The sequence below is a fragment of the Zonotrichia leucophrys genome, chromosome Z (genome assembly GCF_028769735.1).
Source record: "Zonotrichia leucophrys gambelii isolate GWCS_2022_RI chromosome Z, RI_Zleu_2.0, whole genome shotgun sequence".
Taxonomy (NCBI): Eukaryota; Metazoa; Chordata; class Aves; order Passeriformes; family Passerellidae; genus Zonotrichia; species Zonotrichia leucophrys.
In genome coordinates, this window is record NC_088200.1 from 75,240,043 (window position 1) to 75,262,251 (window position 22,209).

General features: G+C 48.8%; 2 protein-coding genes across 9 annotated transcripts; one reads left to right on the forward strand and one right to left on the reverse strand.

Annotated features, from left to right (window-relative positions):
- The first annotated feature begins 2,444 nt into the window (after positions 1–2,444).
- ANKRD34B (ankyrin repeat domain 34B) lies at positions 2,445–9,396 on the forward strand. Its single transcript, XM_064736723.1, has 5 exons — positions 2,445–2,579; positions 3,935–4,073; positions 4,944–4,960; positions 5,145–5,202; positions 5,426–9,396. Exon 5 carries the CDS (start codon positions 5,435–5,437, stop codon positions 6,917–6,919), a length of 1,485 nt encoding a protein of 494 aa, XP_064592793.1. The 5' UTR covers positions 2,445–2,579; positions 3,935–4,073; positions 4,944–4,960; positions 5,145–5,202; positions 5,426–5,434; the 3' UTR covers positions 6,920–9,396.
- A 1,586-nt stretch (positions 9,397–10,982) lies between these two features.
- Positions 10,983–22,186, reverse strand: FAM151B (family with sequence similarity 151 member B). Of its 8 annotated transcripts, none has more exons than XM_064735787.1 (6): positions 22,018–22,184; positions 21,739–21,864; positions 20,617–20,773; positions 16,467–16,675; positions 14,274–14,446; positions 10,983–12,786 (listed from the first exon to the last, which is right to left on the reverse strand). In XM_064735787.1, the coding sequence occupies exons 1-6, from the start codon at positions 22,034–22,036 to the stop codon at positions 12,709–12,711; spliced, it is 762 nt and encodes a 253-aa protein (XP_064591857.1). In that variant the 5' UTR covers positions 22,037–22,184; the 3' UTR covers positions 10,983–12,708. The 8 variants fall into 8 exon arrangements, 3 of the variants coding, with proteins under 3 accessions (XP_064591857.1, XP_064591856.1, XP_064591858.1); XM_064735786.1 differs by having other exon boundaries at positions 14,274–14,409; positions 22,018–22,180; XR_010443057.1 differs by lacking the exon at positions 10,983–12,786 and adding an exon at positions 14,535–14,604 and having other exon boundaries at positions 14,405–14,473; positions 14,911–16,675; positions 22,018–22,186.
- Positions 22,187–22,209: the final 23 nt, after the last annotated feature.

A 22,209-nucleotide genomic window follows, 5' to 3' on the forward strand; every position in this document is an offset into this window, starting at 1 on the left:
AACCTGCCCTTGGAATGTTGTTTGTCTTAGTGGCTTATTCATACCATTTATCCAGCTCTTAGTCATGACGGCTTCTCATTGATCCTGACGTGCACTTTTAAAAAATAGCAAGGCAGAAATCCCCTTCACACTGCTCCTGGAACCTTCTCTCCCTGTGATGCTGAGCTCAGTGCTGTGCAGCTGGGTGCTGTGGCTAGCTGCTCGTTGTCCGGCCATGGTGGCTCCTCTGGCTGCCAGCTCACCCTCACCTGCCCTGCTGCACTCACCTGTGCTCGCACAGCTCGGCGAGGCAGCCGTCGTGGGGTCTCACACAGCCCATGTGAGCAGCGAGGACGCCCTGCCAGGTGCCCTCCAAGGAAACCCCCCTGGAGCCTCTGGGGACCGTCAGCAGGGCCTGTGGCACACGGATGCGTGGGAGAACACACCGTGAGGCACACAGCAACTGCAGAGAGCAGAGCGCAGCACAGGGATGGCAAGGGTCAGGCTGGCTGCTCCAGGGCAGCCGTGCTTGGGCGACCTGCAGACCTCCTGCCATGAGCAAGGAAAGCGTGGGCAGGGCCCGCCTGGATTTCTGCAGAGAACATCCTTGCTCTGTGTCCCAGAAGATGCCCACAGGCTCTCTTGTCAGAAGCGAAGAGGCTCAGGCAGCTGCTCCTGGATAGCCTGGAAGAAACAATGCCCAGAAGGGGTCTCACTGCCGTACACCAGAGGAGAATGCACACACACAGAGCTGCATCCTTCCAGCAGTGCTGCGTGACAGGGAAAGACCCAACAGACACAGAGCTAAGGCTCTGAACCCAGGGAAGCCTGTGAGGGTTGTTGAGCACCAGCACAGGCTGCCCAGGAAGGCCGTGGAGTCTCTGCCCTTGGAGGCATTAAACAAATGGTGGCAGGGTGTTCCTGGGTGATCAGGAGGCTTGGACTGGATGACCTCCAGAGATCCCCTCCAGCCTCAGCCAGACTGTGCTGTTGTGGAGGCATCCTAAGCTTGCCTGGAAACCAAGAAGTGTCTTTGTGCTTTGAAATTTCACAAGATTCTAGCCTGTGAAACTAACCAGGAATTACTACAAAGTCAAACTTGGTCACACCTGAGGGAAGCTTCTCCTTGGGCTCAGCTTCCTCTCAGCCCCGTTAAATCCTGCCTGGGTGGCTGGAAGCAGTGTGGTGGTGAGGAGGTGGTTCAGTGTGCTGTTCCTCCATTGGCTGCACCGACAGGAGATCACAAAGCACGGCCGGAGGTGCTGCGGACTGGGGGCAGGCAGGGGACCGGGCCGGGGGTCAGGAGATGTGGGGTGACAGGGTGTGTGGGGCTGTGAGCTGTGGGATGATGTGAGAGGACGGGGGGTGCAGGTGTGAGGGTGTGTGGGGTGACATGAAGGGGTGAGGGGTGGGCAAGAGCAGGGTGGTGTGGGGTGTGTGGGGTCTGACAGGTCTGAGGGGTGTGTGGGGTCTGAGGGATGTGTGGGGGACGAGGAAGGTGAGGGGTGTGAGAGGTGTGTTGGGTGTGAAGGATATTTGGCATGGGAGAGGTTTCAAGGCGTCTGAGGGGTGTGTGGAGTATGTGGGTTGTGTGGGTGCCAGGACAGTGAAGGGTGTGAGGGGGTTTGGGAAGTATGAGGTCTGAGGGCTGTGTGAGGTGAGAGGGGTATCTGGGGTATGTAAGGATAGGGTGGGGTTTGGGGGTGGGGGTGGTGGGGGGGGGGGGGGGTGTGAGGGGAAGTCGGGTGTCCGGGGCTGTTCAGGTGTGGTGTGGGGGGCACAGCGGGTGGGGGCCAGCCGTGGGGTGCTGAGGGTGTTGTGAGGGGGCACAGCCGGGTGTGAGGGGGCCACCCGGGGTGGGGGCACAGCTGGGTGTGAGGGGGCACAGCCGGGTGTGAGGGGCTGTGGGTGGGGCTGGGGCACAGCCGGGTGTGAGGGGCTGTGGGTCCGACTCTGGGGCTGGGGGACAGCCGGGTGTGAGGGGGCACAGCCGGGTGTGAGGGGCTGAGGGTCCGACTCTGGGGTAGGGGACAGCCGGGTGTGAGGGGCACAGCCGGTGTGAGGGGCTGTGGGTCCGGCTCTGGGGTAGGGGGACAGCCGGGTGTGAGGGGGCACAGCCGGGTGTGAGGGGCTGTGGGTCCGGCTCTGGGGCAGGGGGACAGCCGGGTGTGAGGGGCTGTGGGGCCGGCTCTGGGGCTGAGGGTGTGAGGGTGTGAGGGGGCACAGCCGGGTGTGAGGGGCTGTGGGTCCGGCTCTGGGGCTGGGGCACAGCCGGGTGTGAGGGGGCACAGCCGGGTGTGAGGGGCTGTGGGGCCGGCTCTGGGGCTGGGCAGGCAGCAGCCGTGGGGCACAGGGCGGGCCCGCGGGGGTGGGCCCGGGGGTGGGGGCTGCGCGGGGCAGCGGCTGTGGAGGGGCAGCGCAGCCCCGCCGAGGCCGAGGGCGGTGCCGGGGGCGGTGCTCGGTGTCCCGGCGCTGCCGAGTGTCCCGGTGTCGCTGGCGCCGCCGGGAGCGCCAGGAGCGGCGGCTCCGTCCCGTCCGCCCGCCCGCAGCGGAGCCGAGCGCGCAGGGAACGGCGCTGCCGCCTCGCCGCCGACAGCGCGGTAAAGTATTTTAAACTAATTCTCGCAGCTTTCTTCTCGTGCTCGTGGTGTCTGCGTGTTGCTGCTGTGCGTGCTTGTCGCTGCCGAGAAGTCTGCGGTCCCTGCTCTTTCCCGGCTCCGCTCAGGGAGCCCTTTAGAGCCGTCGGGTTGCGAGTTGCGGTGGAAACTTTGGTGTGGTGGTGGCGGAGCAGTTTTGGCAGCGTTGGAATGGGAATTTTTGTAAGTCAAAAGTAACTCGTACGTGGTAAATTTAAAGTAGCAAAACAAGTTTTTGCTGCCCTGCCTGAATTTGCCGGGTTTAATGTGTATATGAAGAATCATAAAAATACCGAAGTCCTCGTGGTCTTTGAGTGTGAAAGCTTTTTTCCGAGATGAGAATCAATGACAATTTCACTGGAATGATTCTAGGCTCTCTAAACACAACTGTGAGAGCTTGTTTAACAGTAAGGGTGCTGAGGCTCGGAGGGCAGTGAGGGAAATCTGGCTCTCACATTAAACAGGCGAGGAATAGTTTGCAAGGACTCCTTCATTCCCATCACGCATTCATGACACTGTTGCCTTCATTTGTTTATTTGTTATAACGTCGATGGGCTCTTTGCCCCTCAGTGCTGTGATTAGACTATTAGATTCAGAACCAGGTTTTCATACTATGAGGTGCCTGGTGCTATTTTGTCTCAAAGTACTTTCCAGGACAATATTGCTGTTCGAAAACAAAGCTAAGCCCTTTCTAAACAGCACAGTGCAGAAATATTATTTGCACAAGAATAAGAGGAATTTGTGGGTGATTTGACAGACCAGCTCATGATTCAGTGTCACACACTGAGTTCCCTAAGTTCCTCATTCCTCAAACTGCTTTAAAGCTTGAAGCTGCTTTCAAAGTTTACCTCCACAGGTGAGAGGCACCTGTGTCAGTCTGGATAGCCCAGGAACTCATGGAGTGCCTCTGACATGGCAGTTAATTAAATTTAGGAAGGCTGTATAGTCCCAATCTGCAATGAATTATCCAATGAATTACTATTTTGGGGAATCTGCTTGGCCGGCAGTCTTCCATTTCCAAAAAGCCAGCTGTGGGGTTTTTGGAGCAGGTTGTAGCCAGTCCAGGTGTGACATGATTAACAGATGAAGCTGTGGCTGTCACCCAGCCCTCGGGAGTGTGTTCTGCATTGTGTTGTTCCAGTTGTGAACCTGCAACACTTTCTTTTGATGGCAGAGTATCTGATTCTGAAGAATTTGTGTGTTTCTCTTCCCCATTTCATGAATCTTCTCTTCACTTTTCTCTGCACAGAAACATCTCAGGCTTTCTCCAGGCAAGCTCATACCTGCCAACCCCATTTACTCTAACTTTCCAACTTCAGCTGTTGTCTTAGGTCAGCCTTCCCCGCCTCAGACCTGGTGAAGTCGGCAGAAACAGCGAATTTTCAGCAACAGGAGGGGTTAGAGGAGATGCCACAGAAGCAGCCTCACCTTCAGCCCTGACCTGCTGCACCACTTCAGGTAGCATCATTCTCTCTCCATGCCTGTTTAATATTTAATGTTCTTCTGGCCATACAAGGGATTTCTACAGATGGAAAGGCTTATGTAATAAAAGCTATATGTGGTCACTTAAGTAAAGTGAGCAGTTAAGTATCAGAGGAGCTTTAGATAAATAGGAAAGAAATGTAAAATCACCAACAGCTTCCAGGTAGGTCAAAACCTAGGGGAGAACACAACCAGAATTCCAACATGTGTGTTATCTACCAGGTATTTCTCTGCAGTTTCCTTCTGGAAATCTAAAAGCACAAATTGATTTGATACATTTATAAAAGACTTTACAATAATCATGAATACATTACTTGTCAAAAGTACACATGAAAATCATAATAATGATTTGCACTTCAATGAAAGCTGAAATAGACAGTACTGAGTCCTGTACTTTTATTATAATGGAGTGAATCCCTAAAGTAATTTCGATGCAATTACCTTTTAAAAATGTTTTATCAAGATAGAGGGGTGAAAAAAACAAGCCACCAGTCAAAGTCAGATTTCCTCCCCAGATTTCCAGGGAGTAAATCTGACTCTCATTTTTTTAGCTTGTTGGACTTTTGGAACAAAGTATATTGAGATTGTCCTTCGATTTTGGTATTCACAGTAAAACAGAATTAAATTACTGCTTTTCAGTAAATCACCATTACTAGTGTTTTCAGTGGTGAATAAAAATGATTAATTAATTGCCTTTACAGTTAAACCAGTTAAACATTTTTATTTCTCTAGAAAGACATTTTAAATAAATTCATGTAATAATTTAATGCATATCTAATCTTGTATTGGAGTAATATTGCTCTGCCAATTATTAAAGACTGATTTTTTTTTTTTCTCTCTCTAAAGGTTTTTCCTAGGCACAGGTAAACAAGCACATACAAGACAAAGAAGTTTAGGTTGCATGTCTGGAGTATACATTGTTATATGACTGTGTATTGTTATTTACGAATGTATGTTATTTATGCTTAATGTTATTTAAACTCTTAATTTTTTTGTGTGAAACCTCCTGATTCTCTTTGATGTTGTCAAATGTTTCTTTTGTTGTAGAGCTGGTACTGTCTACTCAGGCAGAGGACTGTGTAAAGGACAGTCAAAAAGTAAGAAGGTGACAGCCCATGCTTTAATCTTATATAAACACTGTAATTATATTGAAGGGGGTTTTTTTAAGTTTTCAACACATTTGTTGTAAGTCTAAAGTCCCACTTCTTTTTTTCACACAATTGAAAAACTGGGCGTTTCCAGGCGCAATTAGCGCAGTTAAACCCTCTGTCATTTTCCCCCGCGTTTCCTCCTCCTTGCCCGGGTTCCGTGTGCTGTGTGCCGGGCAGGGCAGGGCCATGGAGGCAGCCGACGTGCCGCCCGAGGGCTACTCGCTGATCAAGGCCGTGTACCAGCGGCGGCTGCGGCTGACGCGGCTGCTCATCGACGGCGGCGCCTACGTCAACGAGAGCAACAGCCGCGGCGAGACCCCGCTCATGGTGGCCTGCATGACCCCGCACGCCGACCTGCAGAGCGCCAGCAAGGCCAGGATGGTCAAGTACCTGCTGGACAACAAGGCCGACCCCAACATCCAGGACAAGTCGGGCAAGACGGCCCTGATGCACGCCTGCCTGGAGAAGGCAGGCCCCGAGGTGGTGTCGCTGCTGCTGCTGAGCGGCGCCGACCCCAGCCTGCCGGACCACTCCAACCGCTCGGCGCTGGTGTACGCCATCAACGCCGCCGACAGGGACACCCTGGAGCTGCTGCTGAAGGCCTGCAAGGCGCGAGGCAAAGAGGTCATCATCATCACCACCGACAAGTCCGCCTCGGGCAGGCAGAAGACAAAGCAGTACCTGAACGTGCCTCCTCCAGACCTCGAGGAGTGCGCTTCTCCAGCCGACTGCACCTCCCCGTCAGAGATAGAGCCAGATGAGGGTCCAGAAGACCCATTCAGCTTTAAAGAGCTCTACGGTGGGCAGCAGGGGGACAGCTCCTCGGAAAGAGTGCCACTGATGACCAAATCCAGCTCCGCACCAGCACGGTTCAAGCTGGCGCAGGTGCTGCAGTGTGATCCGTGGCTAAAGTGCTGCCCAGCAGTGTTCCAGCAGAGGAAACTTGCTTCTCCACAAGAACTCCAGACCATCACTCCCATGGAAGAGCTCTCCTGTAAGGTTGGTGGCCTTGACTTATGCAAGTGTGTCACCTGCAGTCATGAAAGCAGAGACAGGAAGGACACTGCTCAGGTACTGAGAGCCTCTGATCAAACCATGTCAAGGAAGGCACTACGTGATGCAATAAACTATCAGCCTCCTTTTGTTGAAGAGAAACACAACCCCAGTGAGATTCCCATGGGCATGGATGCCAGCTTGGGACAAATCAGCTTGCTTTCAAACCTTGGCAGTATTATCAAGAAAGGAAGTGGAGAAGCAAATTACAACATCTCCGGTTCTCAGTTCGCCAACACTCTAATTCCTGCTGCTGATCCCAAAGGTAGTAAGTCACCAAAAGGAAATAGAGAGATTCTTCCTACGTACCAGACTTTGTTACCAAGTCCAAGAAGAGGTCTAGAGGTGCCTCCTCTTTCTCCAAGAGGCAGAAATCAGGCTCCTCTAGAGGAAGAGGGCTCAGGAGCCTCAGGGCTGGATCAGACGAGGCCAGGTTTTCTGCCTCCACTGAATGCGAGCCCCCGCCCCCCAGCTCCAGAGCTCACTGTCATAAACACAGTGTCTGGAATGATTTCCTATGGACAAACTCACTTAGCCTCCCCGGGATCTGCTTTCCCCAAGGGGACCAAAGAGACGAATCTGATGCGGAGGAGGCCCTACGAGCAGATCACAGTGTGACCAGATTCAGCAGTCACTGAATCTTTAACAGGAGAGCAAAGGGGATCTTAATGATATGTAAATATTCACTGCAGTCCTTAACTGTAATGAAAATAGAGCAGGTCTGTGATGTAAAGTAATGTCTGCCTCAGGATTAGTGGTACAGCCCAGAAACTAAATGAAAAGACTTCATTCTCATGAGGCTGTCCTCTGCAGTCTAAGCAGTGTTTATTTTGCTGGTTTTGTAAAGTTTTCAGCTTGCCTGTGACAGACAACCCACAGCAGTCCTTAAGTGTTGCAGTTCTCATTGCAGGTTGTAAATGCTGCCCCTCCAGGCTTTCCCCAAGCACACGCCCTTTCAGCACACGCAGTCCGGGCCCCCGGAGCGTTTGGCCGCGCTGCCGGACCCGCACTGCCCGTGTCCAGGCTGTACATACGCACACAGCCCCCCGAGACAGCGGCGTGCCGCGGGGCGGAGGCGGCGGGCTCACCGTGTCTCCTGGCCCGCAGCAAAGCCTCGCAGAACGTCACAGCTGTGACACTGATGTCGCAGGGCCAGCCCCGGAGCCCGGCTGGCCCCGAGCCGGCGGTGGCAGCCCCGGGGCTCTGCAGCGCTGCCGAGTGACACGCCAGCCCCGCTCAGGCTGGCCCGGGCACCGCGGCCGCAGCCTCTGGAATGCGCTCCAGAGGGATTTCTTTTATTCCGGAAAGCGAGAAAATCGCTTTTCTTTGGGAGAAGCGAGGGTGCAGGGGGGCAGAGCCTGCACCTGGAACAGGCTCTGTAGCCTCCCGCAGTTGTGGAGCCCCCAAAAGGAGAGCTGGGGCCATGTGCCCCCAGTGACAGCGCTCCTCACCGGGTACGGACACCGGGACACACCCGGAGTGTGCGCACGGGCAGGGCGCTGCACACGCACCCACTGTGGGGAGCAGCGAGGAGCGCTGTCCCCCTGCTCACACAGACCCGAAACAGAAAACCCAACAGCTCCAGGGACGGCGAGGCCCTGGCACGGCTTCCCCAGAGGAGCTGTGGCTGCCCCGTCCCTGGGAGTGTTCCAGGGGCTTGGAGCCACCTGGTCGAGTGGAAGGCGTCCCTTGCCATGGCAGGGGCCTTGCAGCGAGATGGGCTTTCATTTCAGATGGTTTCCAACGCAAAACACTCTGTGATCCTGTGAGTGTGATTGTCAGACTCACCTGGGAGATGGAAACCCACATTCTGCCGAATTTGAAACAGAGGGCTGAATTTCCCACAAGTGGAAAGCAGTCCCTCCGAGCTACTGTGTATTTTTAAGTATCTCTATCTAAAAAATCTTTCTTTCCTTTAGTGTCTTGTGATTCCAAGTATCTCCCTTGTCTTTGTGTGCATCCCGTAGATGCTGGGATTCTGGTATTGCGTTTAGATCTCATCTTCTAAATTTTGAGAAAAAGTGGATGTGTTCCGTTTTGTTGTAAGTTACAGAAATTAGTTGTGTTGAAATTGTGTCTGTGTAACGTGAAATTCAATATACAGAAATTAGGTATTTATTTCCTGAAAATACTCAGTGGGTATGTTGCAGCTTCAGTCAAAGTTCATCAAATCTGACATTGCATAAAAGAAGCCTGTAATGTTATTTAGCTTTGCACTTAGTAGGAGACAATGTAACGGGGATCTTAACCAAAAAACAGTGGTAAGGGGATCTTAAACACAAACCAATTTAAGGAGGATCGGAGACATAAAACAATTAGAAGGGGATCACAATCATAAAAATTTTTAATGGGGATCATCACCATAAAACAATTTAATGGGGATTCTAAACATTAAACCATTTCAAGGGGATTATCAACATATACTCTCTGTAAATTACTTTTTGGGAGTATTTGTTTCCATTCAGGTTCTGCCTTTTCCTTCAGGAAATTTTCCTGGATCAGGCCCTCTGTACACCAGGTACAAAAAATGATTATGTGGACATATTTTTAAGATACAGAAATTATATGGAACAACATATGTCAGTATTAACTGGGTACAAATTAGTCCCTACACTGATTACACTTTCCTAATGTTTTTATGATAATACAAAAGGAAATGCCAAGTTCTCAACTGTCCATCTCATAGTGAAGTTAAATATTTGAAAGGGAAAATAGATCTTTAAAAAATAAAAATTATTTCTTAGAAGAAATTGCCTATCACCAGGTATGCCAACGGGTAGCTTTGATAAGGGTATAAAGCCCAAGTTCTGCTGTTTTGATTTTAAAATTAATTATGTATATGGGACTATGGCTCCCTTAAATAAAACCATAATTTTTCTATTAAATGCTCAGACAATGGAGGGAAGTGGCAAGTGTCTTGAAAAGGGAAGTTTTTTGGTAGTATTACCAGTGTTGTGTGATTAATTGTGATGCAAAGTAGTGTGAAGTGTTGATATTATTGTTTGTGTTACTGTTACAAGTGACCTTCAAAGGAAAAAGCTTTGTTCTCTTGCTGTTGTTATGCTGAATAAATAAAAGTTATTTTTCCCCCTCAGAGGGAACATGGAAATAAGCACATGCTTTTATTCACTACTCAGGAAACGATGAGTCATTGCAAAAGGTACTCATTCAGAAGGGTTTCTCAGGCTGCCTCTGTACAAGAAAATGGGAACAGTTACTTCGATTTAATCCAATACAAGCTAAATTTGTCCAGAGCGCGGTGCGAGAGAGGCTCTCTGCTGCTGCCGGAAGCTTCCTGCGGCTCCACTCGCGGAGCAGAGATGCGCTTGCGTTGCCTTTGAATCCATGACATTTCCCAATGTTCTTTCAGCGCAGCACGGTCAGCCCGACCCCGAGAGAGCCCGATGCTCAAGCCTGGCTGACAAACAAAAACCTTGCCGCACTGGGAAAGGGGGAACACAGCTCGGGTTCCTCCCTTCTCGCCTTGTGCCCTCTGCAGAAAGGGCTGCGGAACCGCACCGTGAAAGGAACTTCAAAACAAACAGTGGAGGCTTCACAAAAAGCAGTGATTGTATAGCAACTCCCATGATTTTGGTGTAAGAGATTTAAGAGCAGCAAGTCGCTGCACAAAAAATGTCGTAAGCCAGCAGTTTTCAAGGTTGTGTTTAAGGCTTCAAAATATCTTTCCCTGCGCATTTAATTTGGTTTTGCTTTTAAGGAGTAATTGCTTTGTTGTGATCTTTGTCTTTTACAACTACACAGCAGTTACGAAAGAATATTGCCGTAATTTGATGCAGCTATACAAGAAAAACAGTAAACTAAGTAGACGCTAAATTCTCTTTTTTCTCCTCATCAATCCCACGTAATCTCTCTGCATGCCATATACAGCAGAACTAACTACTTTCCCAACTAAAGCAAGGGATTTACAAATTTTCTTACATTTTCACTGTAAAGTACTACTGCCACTGCACTAACTTCAAGGGAATCAGGTTTCATAGTGAAACACCTTAAGAAAGCTGGTGGGGGGGGGTTCAGTGTCAAAAGGATAAAATTCTAGTTGTCATCACTAAATATTCCCATAAAACACCCAGCTGTCAACCCTCTTGCAAAGACAATGCTTCTTTTACTCCTGTACACAAAGTTGACCTTTTTTGTGAAAAAGCTTCCCAACACACAGATATATATATACACACATATATATGTATATGTATAAATATGCAAAATTCCCGTTTCTCAGCAGCACCTGTTACCTGAGCCAGGCATCTCCTGGACTGATGACGCAGGCAGCTGCAGAGCTCCTGTTAATCCAGGGGTTTTGTCCCAAAAATTACGTCCAGATAGTTAAAAATGGTGCTGGGATCTTATGCTGAACATCAGAGATATTTTCTAGAAATGTACACGAGGCTATTTATTCTCAAGTTCCTGAAACCCAGACACAGAGGCACGCTGAGGAACTGCAGTAAATTCCAGTATTTTTCCCCGAAAGCATCAGCAATTTTGAGTACTTTCATGAGAGTTTCACAGGCAGAGTGAGTTAACGCCTGCCTTCTCTCAAAAACGTCTTGGTTTTTAAAAATAAACCTGACCTGTACATATATTTTAAAACCACATTAATGTCCCCCTGCCAGCCCCACAGCAACACATTTTATTTTAGGAGAGAATTTGAATAAACACAGAGAAACAAAATCAAATTAATTTATTTCTGTGCAAGTCAGACCAGACTGACATAAACAACTTCACAGGGGACTAGCAAAGATACACAGGTAAAATTACTTACAGAAATTCATACACATAGAATAATCCATACAGAACAATCAAATTCACCACATAGTCATTTCCTGGTAATCCAGATGATGTCTTCTTTAATTTCACCTGATTATCCCGTTTACTGACATCCACAGGTATTGCTCAGATATACTTCTTTAGAAATACTTCAGGCAGTTGCTGGTGCTTTTTACTTAATAGTTTAATGAGTTGTAACAAATGCCAGTACTTCAGGTGGGAACTGGTCAGTGGGAGGATTTCTAAGCTGCAGAGAAATGTGTGCCTGTGGTCCCTAAGAGGCCTACCACTGAGAGATGGAATCCTGCAAATCAATGAATGCAACTGCCTGCAACAAACCACAACTGAAGAATTAATTTCCCCTCCAGACTCACTGCAGAAATCACACAGCCAAGCCTGACCCTTTGGTGGTTACTGCCGCTCACTTTATGGGTGATTAAATTAAATCAAGTACTCTGTTTAGTTATCTCAAGTATAATCAGGTGGTTTTCTTCCTTATGTGGAACAATCTTTTCCTAAGTTTTGGTCAAGCACAGCTTAGCAGGAGACCAAAATGAAGAAAGCTCTACCCCTCAATAAGAGAAAACCACTATTAGATAAATCTCTCAAAGGAGTAGTCGGTTACAAAAGGGAGTCTTGAATTTTAGCGTGAGATCACGATAATTCAAAATGTAAGAGTAAGAAATGTAACTAACTTTTCTATCACAGCTGTACCAATGCCATGTAAGAGCAGTAAAAATGATTGTAATTTACTTCAGTACTAACAGCCTGTAAAATATCGTGTACACTATCTGTTAGGCTAACAGATGAGTTAAGAAAATTCGCACAGGAGCCATGTGAGGGGAGCAGGAAAAGGAGGACAAGAAGTTGAGGAAGTAATGCTTCTCAGGGCATTGGCTTTTAGCTAAGATGTCCTCTGTGATTGTGGAAGAAACCTTTGGTATTTCTGCTACCGTTTGTGGTGTTTGGCAGAAGCCAATCCCACAGGGCCAGCGTCTCAGTCGGTGTGAATTTTGGGGAATTGCAGCAGCAAAAGAGGCAATAAACGGTGTTAATGAACCAGGTCAGGCTCTTCCTGCAGACGGTTAGCAGGGCTTTAGCTTTCATTGGAGAAATTTCCACTGTGGACAATCCTGAGAGCTGCAGGGCCCAGTGAGGGCCGCGCCGCCATCGCCCACCTGAGGGCCTGGGGATGTCCCTGCAGCCCAGCGTGGGGACAGCGCTGTCCCTGCTGCCACCACAGGGCTGCTCGCTGGCCATGGCACTGCCAGGGCACAGTGACCACGGCAGAGCAGCTGGCAGTGCCATCCCCCCTCCTGGAGGGTCCCACGCCACGAGCAGGGACAATGGGGAAGGCGCCGATTTCTGCATTTCTTGATTGAGAGGCCTTTCTACACAGCGCCAAACCAAAACTCCTCCAGTAACCACAGGCGTGCCCAACCCAGCCCTTCTGGCAGGGAAATTGCGTTTCTTTGAATAAAAATATCCTCACGTTTAAAGGGGTTTACAATGTAAAGCGCTATAGGGCCAGGCATTGCCTGCTTTGCATCTACTATTCTATTCCAATGGCTTTTTTGAATTCAGAATTTTGTGGCTCAAAAATGTCATAATAAACCCTACTTTTATCAAAATTTTCTCGGATGAGAAGCAAGTCTTCTACAGAATACACATCTTCCTTTCCTGTCCAAACAGTGAGGCTGTACCTATGTCCAGAAACAGGGAGAAAACAAACAAAACAGAGAGAAAAAGAGTATGTTAAGATCAAGCATGTAAACCAGAAAGACACTGCAGTAATAGGCTCCTAAAAATACTCAGGATAACAGCACCATAACTTTAGAAATGTAATTAAATACAAACAACTGCACCCCCAGACAATTTATCTGTGATTGATCTGCCAAACCTCACAGGGATTCAAATAAAAAAAAACTCAGGTAAATATCCAGCAACAAAACTGAGCATTTAAGGTTTGATAAATTAATCAATAGTCGCAAGCTGAGCCTCAAAACAGGAAATATGATGCGATCCCAGATGCAGGTGATTGTTGTGCTTTGTCACATCAGCAATGAGTAGAGATACCACCTAACCCAATTCTCAGTAACTGCACAGAACTTCTCAAAAAACACTGAAATCCCTCAAAGCATTATTCAGTTAAAGCATCATTTCCACATCCTCCACATGACATATACTTATTTTTTCCCTTTTGTTTAATAAAACTGTATTAATTTTCAAAATGTATAAATGAATAATCAGTAGTATGTGAGCAAAACTGGCTCAGGAATTTCTGTCTTCTAATCTTGCCGCTGAAGAACCCCCCTGAGTTTTATGAGTAGGTAAAAGAGAAAATCCCAGTATTTCACTTGGAATAATGTTTGTATCCAATGATACTTGAGACGAACACAATTCATAAGATACATTCTTAGTGCAATAACTTCTTTAAAATCAATTTCCCAGTTTTAACAGCTTCATTCTAATTCCTGTCTGGAGTCTTCAGAATAAAAAAGAATATCAGCACTTAATTTGTCCACCCTGTTTTTTCTGTATAATTAGAAATTTTCTGGAGATTCCTTTAAGTTTTCTGTCTTGGGGTTTGACCTTAGTTGGAACAGTTTTATTAAACTCTGGGTAGGCACAGCAGTTGAAAAAGATGAGTAAATGGCAATATGTGGGAAGCTGGTTTTATTCTCATTCTATTACATGTGAATAATTTTTATAACGAAATGCTTAGGGGTTGGTAGGAATGATTTTGAAAGGAAAATGTAATTCCTGTATGAAAACCACTGAACAAATTTCAAGTGCCTCAGCAAAATTAATTAGCTTGGAGGGAAACACCGGACTTCCAATCTTTGAAATCATCTTTGACCCTTTCTCAAAAATGCTACAAAAAATATGAATAGCGAATCCAATACAATGTCTTTGGATTGGATGAATTCCCAATTGCAACATCAAACTATTTTGTCTGTTTATTTATCTCAGGGGATGTTTGTAGCAGAACGGGGTTCCACACCTACGTGCCATTTAAAAGTCCGTGTGGTGGGTAATAAAAAATAAGAAATTAATAGTGACCACTTGTGTCTGAGGCCTCAAACGCTTTGAGGGCGGTGGGAAATGAAGAATTCCCACATTGGCAATGGCCCTGGGCTGGCACTGCAGGCCCCACTGGGGCGCAGGGAGGCAGGGGAGCAGCACTGACCTGGGGCACTGCTGCAGCAGCCACTGCAGCTGCGGGACGGAGCCGGGCACCAGCGCAGCCCTGACCGCGAACGTCACCGGCTGGCACAGCGCCTGGCACAGGTGCTGCATCTCCTGCACCGCGGGCCACGCGTAGCCTGGGGACACACAGCGAGGGCACTGAGCACACAGAGCCTGGGGACACACGGGACACTCAGAGCCCTGGGGACACACAGATTCAGAGCCCACAGACCTTGGGGACACACAGCAGAGCTCACAGAGCCTGGGGACACACAGGACACTCAGAGCCCACAGACCTTGGGGACACACGGGACACTCAGAGCCCACAGAGCCTGGGGACACACAGCGAGGGCACTGAGTGCTCACAGAGCCTGGGGACACACGGGACACTCAGAGCCTGGGGACACACGGGACACTCAGAGCCCTGGGGACACACAGAGGACACTCAGAGCCCTGGGGACACACAGATTCAGAGCCCACAGACCCTGGGGACACACAGGACACTCAGAGCCCACAGACCCTGGGGACACACGGGACACTCAGAGCCCTGGGGACACACAGATTCAGAGCCCACAGAGCCTGGGGACACACGGGACACTCAGAGCCCTGGGCACACACAGATTCAGAGCCCACAGAGCCTGGGGACACACGGGACACTCAGAGCCCTGGGGACACACGGGACACTCAGAGCCCTGGGGACACACAGATTCAGAGCTCACAGACCCCGGGGACACACACAGCCCGGGGTCCCTTGGAGACACAAAACCTGCACATCCAGCATCCCTGAGAACCACACAGTTCCACCCTGTAACTGCTGCATGGCTCTGGGCAGCAAATGTCCCAGAGGAAAAATGCATGCAATAAATAAAATGAAAAATAAATGCAATATCCACGCGGAAAACGAACTTACTGTGCAAACCTTTATTTCCCATACTTTACATGCGCGCTTACTTACTTTACACTCAGCTACAGAACGTGGCGTTTTTAACGTTATCTTTGCCCTTTCTCTAAAAAACTCTGCTGCCACTGACTTCAATATGGCCTAGTTTAACATTGTCAGGGACCCTTTAAAAATAAAAACATTAAGAAAAAATTAGGACAAAAACTTAAGTGAATCCACTAGGAATGAAGATGTACACCAATCAACACACGTGGAGAAAAATATTCTGTGCCTAAAAATGCTACAATCAAGCAATCTAAAATACTGAAAGTGCCTTTGCTGGGGTTTCTATAAGGACTGGAGCTATTTCAATTTATATTTATCTATTCTTTTGTTTCTACAGGCTATTAAAATCCTGTAACAAGTTAATAACTTTTTCCTCGATTACTCAGATGGAATGTAGTGACTACAAAGAGTAAAAACGCACCAAATATTAAAAAAAGTTTTCTGAGGCAAGCAGCAACTTCTAGGTGAAATCACTCAAATGAGCTTGTTTTCTTAAATTTTATAGTAGAACCTCACTTAGTATTTCCATAAACTGAAATTTGGACTGGAGATAAAATGAAATTTGTTTTCACAGGTTGCCCAGTATTTCCAATGCAATTTCCAGCAATTTTTTCCTGCACCGAAAATACCTGGGAGAAAGCACTGAACGTTTTAACAACACTGCAGTATATCACACAACAAAATACTAAATCTTGCTAATGAGTAAGTAGCAATAGGGGTAGTGTATAATCCTGACATGGTGACCCCAGATAATATTGGAGGGGACTCTGCTTCTCATAATGAGAATCGCAAGAGGAAGCCTGTAAAAAAGACCCTATATTAATGAAAATTGGAAAGTTTACTCCAAAACTTCAACTTTCCAAGAGAAATGAAATGTTGGGGATAAGGCTGACCCACAAATTTGACTTCGGTGATCAAAAAAAAAAGCAGAGATAAAAAGTTCCACATTTCCAGCTGATCTGTTTTTCCTCAGGACGCATGCCAGGGCTCTGATCAGATCAATGCTGCCAGGATGCAGGGACAGCCCTCCCTGAAACAGAGGCTAAGGAGCTTGTCCCTCAGAAGCAGGTGAGAAGGGGCTGAAGCACAAACCAGCTTATTTTTAGGAACAAGAAGATGTGGATTTCACCCATCTGTGCTGCCACTGCCCAGCGCCCCGTCCCGGACAGGGTCCCACAACCACAGGCAGGACACGGCCTGGGGCTGCTGCCAGCTGCAGCCAAGGCAGCACAGGAGCCCTGCCCTTACCTTGGCCTCGGTGGCAGCCCGTGGTCCAGCCCAGGGACAGGGTGGCATCGGGGCACGAGGAGGTGACGGCGCCCAGGAAGGCGCGGGCGTCCAGCGGCGCGCGGTTCCCGCAGGGCCCGGGCAGGATGTCCCCGTTCAGCCACACGGGCCTGTCCAGGCTCTGCCCCAGCTGTCCCAGCAGCTCCAGGGAGGGTCCCACGGCGGCCAGGCTGTGCAGGACACAGGGCAGGGTCGGGGTGGCGGCATCACCGCGGTGTCACCGCAGTGTCACCGCACCGCTGCCATCCCCTGAGTGCCCCTGAGTGCCAACCCTGCTGAAGCCCCAAACTGCCCATCCGATCAGCATTTTACTACTGCGCAAGAACATAACTTTGTTATCAAAATGCTTAGGCAGAGCCACAGACTGAAAATCAACCCTGAGCAGTCCTATCCCATTCCCATCCCATTAGCTACTCACGCCACCCCTAACACTGGAGCCATATCCCATATCACCGGTGGGTGGTCTCATGTTAGGTACAAGGGGATTCGCCCCCATCCACACTCAGGAATTGCTTATGATGCTGTATGGTAGGTTATTCATTAATCCGGAAGCAATCCTGGAATTATTGATAATGCTGTATGATAGGTTATTCATTAATCCGGAAGCAATCCTGGTGGATCCTTCTGTTTGAAGTTTGGTAAGCAGGGCAAACAATAAAGAGAGATAGGGAGAAGGGAATTGTCGAGCTAAGCATGATCAGAGCTAATAATGTCAAACTGACCCTAAGAGCCGTGCCAGTGTCAAACTGACCCTAAGAGCCGTGCCAAGCCATGGGAACCAAGCCAAGTACACCGGGAATTGACCATATTAGGATAGGAGTTCAAAAGTTTAAAGAGGAAGACTCATCAGAAGACCCTTGCCCGCGATGAAGGCACCGGAAGGACCACCAAGAATAATCCTCAAAATAGATGTCTCCGCCCACACCACGCCTCTTATGAATATGCATGATTATGTGTATGATAGGTTATTCATTAATCCAGAAGCAGTCCTGGTGGATCCTTCTGTTTGAAGTTTGGTAAGCAGGGCAAACAATAAAGAGAGATAGGGATAAGGGAATTGTCGAGCTGAGCATGATCAGAGCTAATAATGTCAAACTGACCCTAAGAGCCGTGCCAAGCCATGGGAACCAAGCCAAGTACACCGGGAATTGACCATATTAGGATAGGAGTTCAAAAGTTTAAAAAGGAAGACTCATCAGAAGACCCTTGCCTGCAATGAAGGCATCGAAGGACCACCATGAATAATCCTCAAAATAGATGTCTCCGCCCACGCTCCGCCCACACCACGCCTCTTATGAATATGATGTAACCCTGCACCCAAGACTGTATAAAAGCTTGCTTCTGTCATGAGATAGCTAGAAATCCCTTTGTGATTTCTCCGACGCGTCGTAATAAAATACCTCCTGTCTATGCTGACTTACTTGAGTCTCTTAGGCAGTTATTCTCGCCTTTTGGGGCAAAATTCGGCAACCCTGCTGCCAGCACCTCCTGCTTCACCTTGACTCCCCCAACCTTGTCACCTCTTCATCTCAGGCCCGAGAAGGGTTTTAACAAAGGAAGCCACTGCAGGCTCTAACGCCGGTGCTGCACCAGCCACAAATGCTGTAAATCCAGCCCAAGGAGCGAAAGCCATCCCTCCCCACCTTAACCACGCTCAAAGTGGCAAAGATTTCATCACCAGGCAGATCCGGACTCAAAGCTGCCTTCAGATCCATGCAAGGTGATGCACCTGTACTAGGAGAATTAAAAGCACAACGCAGACAAATTTAAGGCAACTGAAAGAGAGAAAAGGCACCCACTTGAACGTTTAATGCCTGGTTGTGGTTTGTCCCACAGCTCCCAGGAGCCTGCCTGTCCAGTGATCATCTCACAGATAATTACTGAATGGTTAAATATGAGCTGGCATCACTTAAGGAAACGGTGCAGACACCCTGTGGGCATTTAACAAAACCCATGCTCACATATTCCTACTGTCCTGTGCAGCCCCAAGAAAAAGCACAGCTAGCTTCTTCCTACCTCTACCAAAACTTTCAAAGCACCGTGGAAGGAAAGGAGATGGAGAACGGTGGGAAAAAAAATGAACACCAACAAAAATCTTCTTTCTGTCACAGCCCATTAATTAATGCACTGTGTAACATCGAGGTGTTTAAAATCACTACGGTCAGAGTTTTGTAATCAGGTTAGTTCAGCCCCCTGAGCTGCTTGCCCTGTCTCTCCTCTGTGAAGTCACTGTGTGTATTTTGCCTTTTGTGGTGTGGGGAAGGCTGCACAGGGGCAGGAATTCCACTCTTTGAGACAAGCTCAGGCTGTCCAGGAGCAAAGCCAGGGATGGTGTGAAGGTGGGGCCACAACAGCTGATATCCTCACACATGCAAGGGACTGTCAGGGCCACAGGAATGCCTCCCTAGTACTGCCAAGTGCAAGGTAATGCAGTGAGAAAAAAGCACAAAGCAAAATGGCAACACAGGGGAAAAAAGAAAAAAAGAGAAGAAAGAACCAAATCAAAACGACAGCAACAAAAAAATCCGCTCCCAAAAAACCATAAACCCCAGAGCACTGGTTTTGTTGCACAGCATTTAGAAAACTCAGACTTACAGCTGACTTCCTGTGAAATGATTTTGGCATTTCTGAGGTGGGACACTGAAGACCTTTTGCAGAATACATTAATTTCGGCAGCCAAAGCCGGCAGGAAATGCAATTATGTGGTCAGTCAGGCTGACAGAGCAGAGATATAAAAAAAGTACATTTTTAAAGCACCTTCTTCAGCATTGGCATTCAATTGACTATTACGCAAAGGAACATCAAATTCTACTATCACTAATTTGACTCTATCTGCACTGTGTGATGTACTTCTAAATGTTTTTATACAATAATTCTTTTATAATGCCATGTACTTTTAAAAGTTTTCTTGAATCACTCCACTTGGTTGTAAACTCCTTGTGGAAAAAAAAATGAAAGGAAGATAGTTTAGAATTCATTTAAACAATAATTAAAATGGAGGAGAAACTTCACCAAAATGCACTAGAAATAAGCCCAAACAAATGCCTACTGCTGCTTTTCCCCTTCTCACAGAGATCCTGTAACAATAAAAGGATTTAGCCTGCCCACATTTTTTACTTTCATGAACTTTCACATCAAAACCATGACTTTGTAACACAGAACCATAGGCATAAATCACATTTTACAACTATCTCGTGGCAGAGTTTCTGCATTTCTAGGGAGTACTTAAGCACTGATGAAGCTCTTTGTAATTTCTGCCAAAACAGACTGAGCACATGGAAACTGAGACAAAGCAAGAGTCAGGAGCTGAAGGGTGCACGTCTGGAAATCACAGCTCATTCCAAACTCTTCCAAGGCAATCTCCTGGGGCTTTCAGGTGTGTTTGCCCTTCGAGAAATGAAGCAGCTAATGGTTCACACAGTGATTGAACCTCTGGATGTTTAGTTGGCAGGGGCAGAGAAAGGAGCCTTCCAGAGAGGCACCAGCGTTTCACCTGCCCGGTGGGAAAGTTCTGCTCACAGCACCTAATTCACTGAGTAAAAAAACATCACTGCTTGTACTTCAAAACACTTTTAAAGGTTTTGTTCTTGCCATGCTTTGAGAATTATGGACTATGTTTCCACACGGATTATGCTTCAGTGTCGCAGACACCTTTTTATGAAGATCCTTTCCTTAGGATTTTTCCTCCTGAGAAGCTGAGAGGCCTCAGGAACAAAATGCAAACATTGATTATCTGCTGCTGTGGAATGCAACAGGTGCATCTGGGATTGGGCTGATGTGGTTGTTTGTAATTAATGACCAATCAGAGAGTCTGGGACAGCTGCCTTTGTTATCATTCCTTTCTATTCTTAGCTTAGCCAGCCTTCTGATGAAACCTTTTCTTCTATTCCTTTAGTATAGTTTTAATGTAATATATATCATAACATAATAAATCAGCCTTCTGAAATACGGAGTCAGATCCTCGTCTCTTCCCTCAACATAACACCCCTGTGAACACGGTCACACTTCAGAATGCTGAACTGCACCATAAGGAGGAGTTTGGTCGACAACCAGCTGTAGAACTGTAACGGGTAAGAACGCAAACAACACAACAATCTTTTTGTTGTGGTACCTCTTAAAGTCGAGCTTGATGCCTTTGCTGGTGCTGCCCATCTGCGCCAGCCACTCCTGCAGGGTGATGTCGCTGTCGGTGTCCGGGGGATGAGCCAGGATGGGGTCCCCGTCCCCTCCCCGGAGCACAACATCCACCTCCACCATGTGCACGTCGCCTGGGGGGGTGACAAATTCCACCTCAGCTTTCAGCGCTTCGGGGCAACAGCGACCCAGCAAGTGAGTCCACAGCAGCCCTGCACCCTCACCCCAACGGGAGCTGCTCTCTGTGACACAAGAGATGCCATTCTGGGGGGCTCCCACTCACTAAACTCTTGGCAAGCCTTCAACCAAGTGAAAATTGATGTCTGAGGGCGCATTTGGCCAAGCAATGACGTGGGGATTTTTTTCTTCACGAAAACAGATAAATGGACGTCCATCACGTGCATCCGCTCCTGTTAAATTTCAGGTCTTTTCCTCTGTAAATAGGGTTCCTGAGAGAGGAAAGATGAGTGCAGGATTTAATACTGGCAGAGAATGAGCATTCCCCTTGACTCATTGCCAAAACCGACAAGGAGAATGTTAGCTCACACACACGACAGGCAAAGAGGAGTCTCAGGAGTGCTCAGGCTCTTGAAAACAGCTTTAGGTAATGAATCTGGGCAGTGCTACTCGCTCTGCAGAGAACCCAATGCACACAGTGACGGCTGAAATACAAAGAAACGAGCCAGTGACGGTATTCAGGATAAAGGATGTCCTATATACATTTACGCAAATATGTGTTTGTCAAATATTCACATAAATTTACACACAATTCACTGCCACCCAGGCTGGTGCACCAGGGCCCTTCTGGCTCTGCGCAACCTTTCCCTGAGAGGAGAAAGGGGGGATTTGGGATTTTAGCCCAGGGAACAGGGACAGGAGCAGAGGGAACGGCCTCAGGCTCAGCCAGGATGGGCACAGCAGGAATTTCCCCATGAAAAGGGGGCTCGGGGATTGGAACTGCCCAGGGGGCGTTTGGAGCGCCCGGCCCCGGAGGGATTTCACAGCCACGGGGAACCTGGAGAAGGCTGCAGGAAGAGGAGGAAGAGGAGGAGGAAGAGGAGGAGGAAGGGGAGGAGGAAGGGGCCTGTGCCTCACTCACTTCGCGCGGCCTCCGCGGCCCGGGCCCGGCTGTTGGCGGCGTGGAACCAGCGCACGGCGGCCCCGTCCCTGGCCGCGATGTGCCCGGTGCGCAGGAAGTGATCCACGGGCCACTCGCTCCAGGCTCCTGCGGGGACACAGCGGGCAGCCCTCAGCCACACAGTCCCGAGACAGCCCCGGCCCGGCCCTCACAGCCCCAGCCCAGCGCCGGCCTGCTCCGACACAGCCGTGACAGCCCCGGCCCAGCCCCGGCCCTCACAGCCCCGGCCCCGGCGCTCACCCCGCGCCCCGCTCGCCATGGCCCGGCCCGGGCCCGCCCCGCCGGGGGTTGGGTCCCGCCGCCGTCGTTCCGGGCGGAGCCGGGCCGGGGCTCGGTGGGGACCGTGTCACAACGATCCCTCAGCGGCAGCACAGGCCTGAGGCGGGGACAGGCAGCGGCGGCGGCCGGGACACGAACACGAGGGGCTCCAAA

Excerpts from the sequence above, each read along its gene's own strand:
- ANKRD34B (XM_064736723.1), top strand. The coding sequence starts at position 5,435 with ATGGAGGCAGCCGACGTGCCGCCCGAGGGCTACTCGCTGATCAAGGCC.
- FAM151B (XM_064735786.1), bottom strand. Across the intron at positions 16,676-20,616 it reads ATCAAGCTCGACTTTAAGAG|CCTGGCCGCCGTGGGACCCT; the intron begins GTACCACAACAA and ends TGTCCTGCACAG. Across the intron at positions 12,787-14,273 it reads CTGCTGCAGCAGTGCCCCAG|GTACAGCCTCACTGTTTGGA; the intron begins GTCAGTGCTGCT and ends TTCTGGACATAG.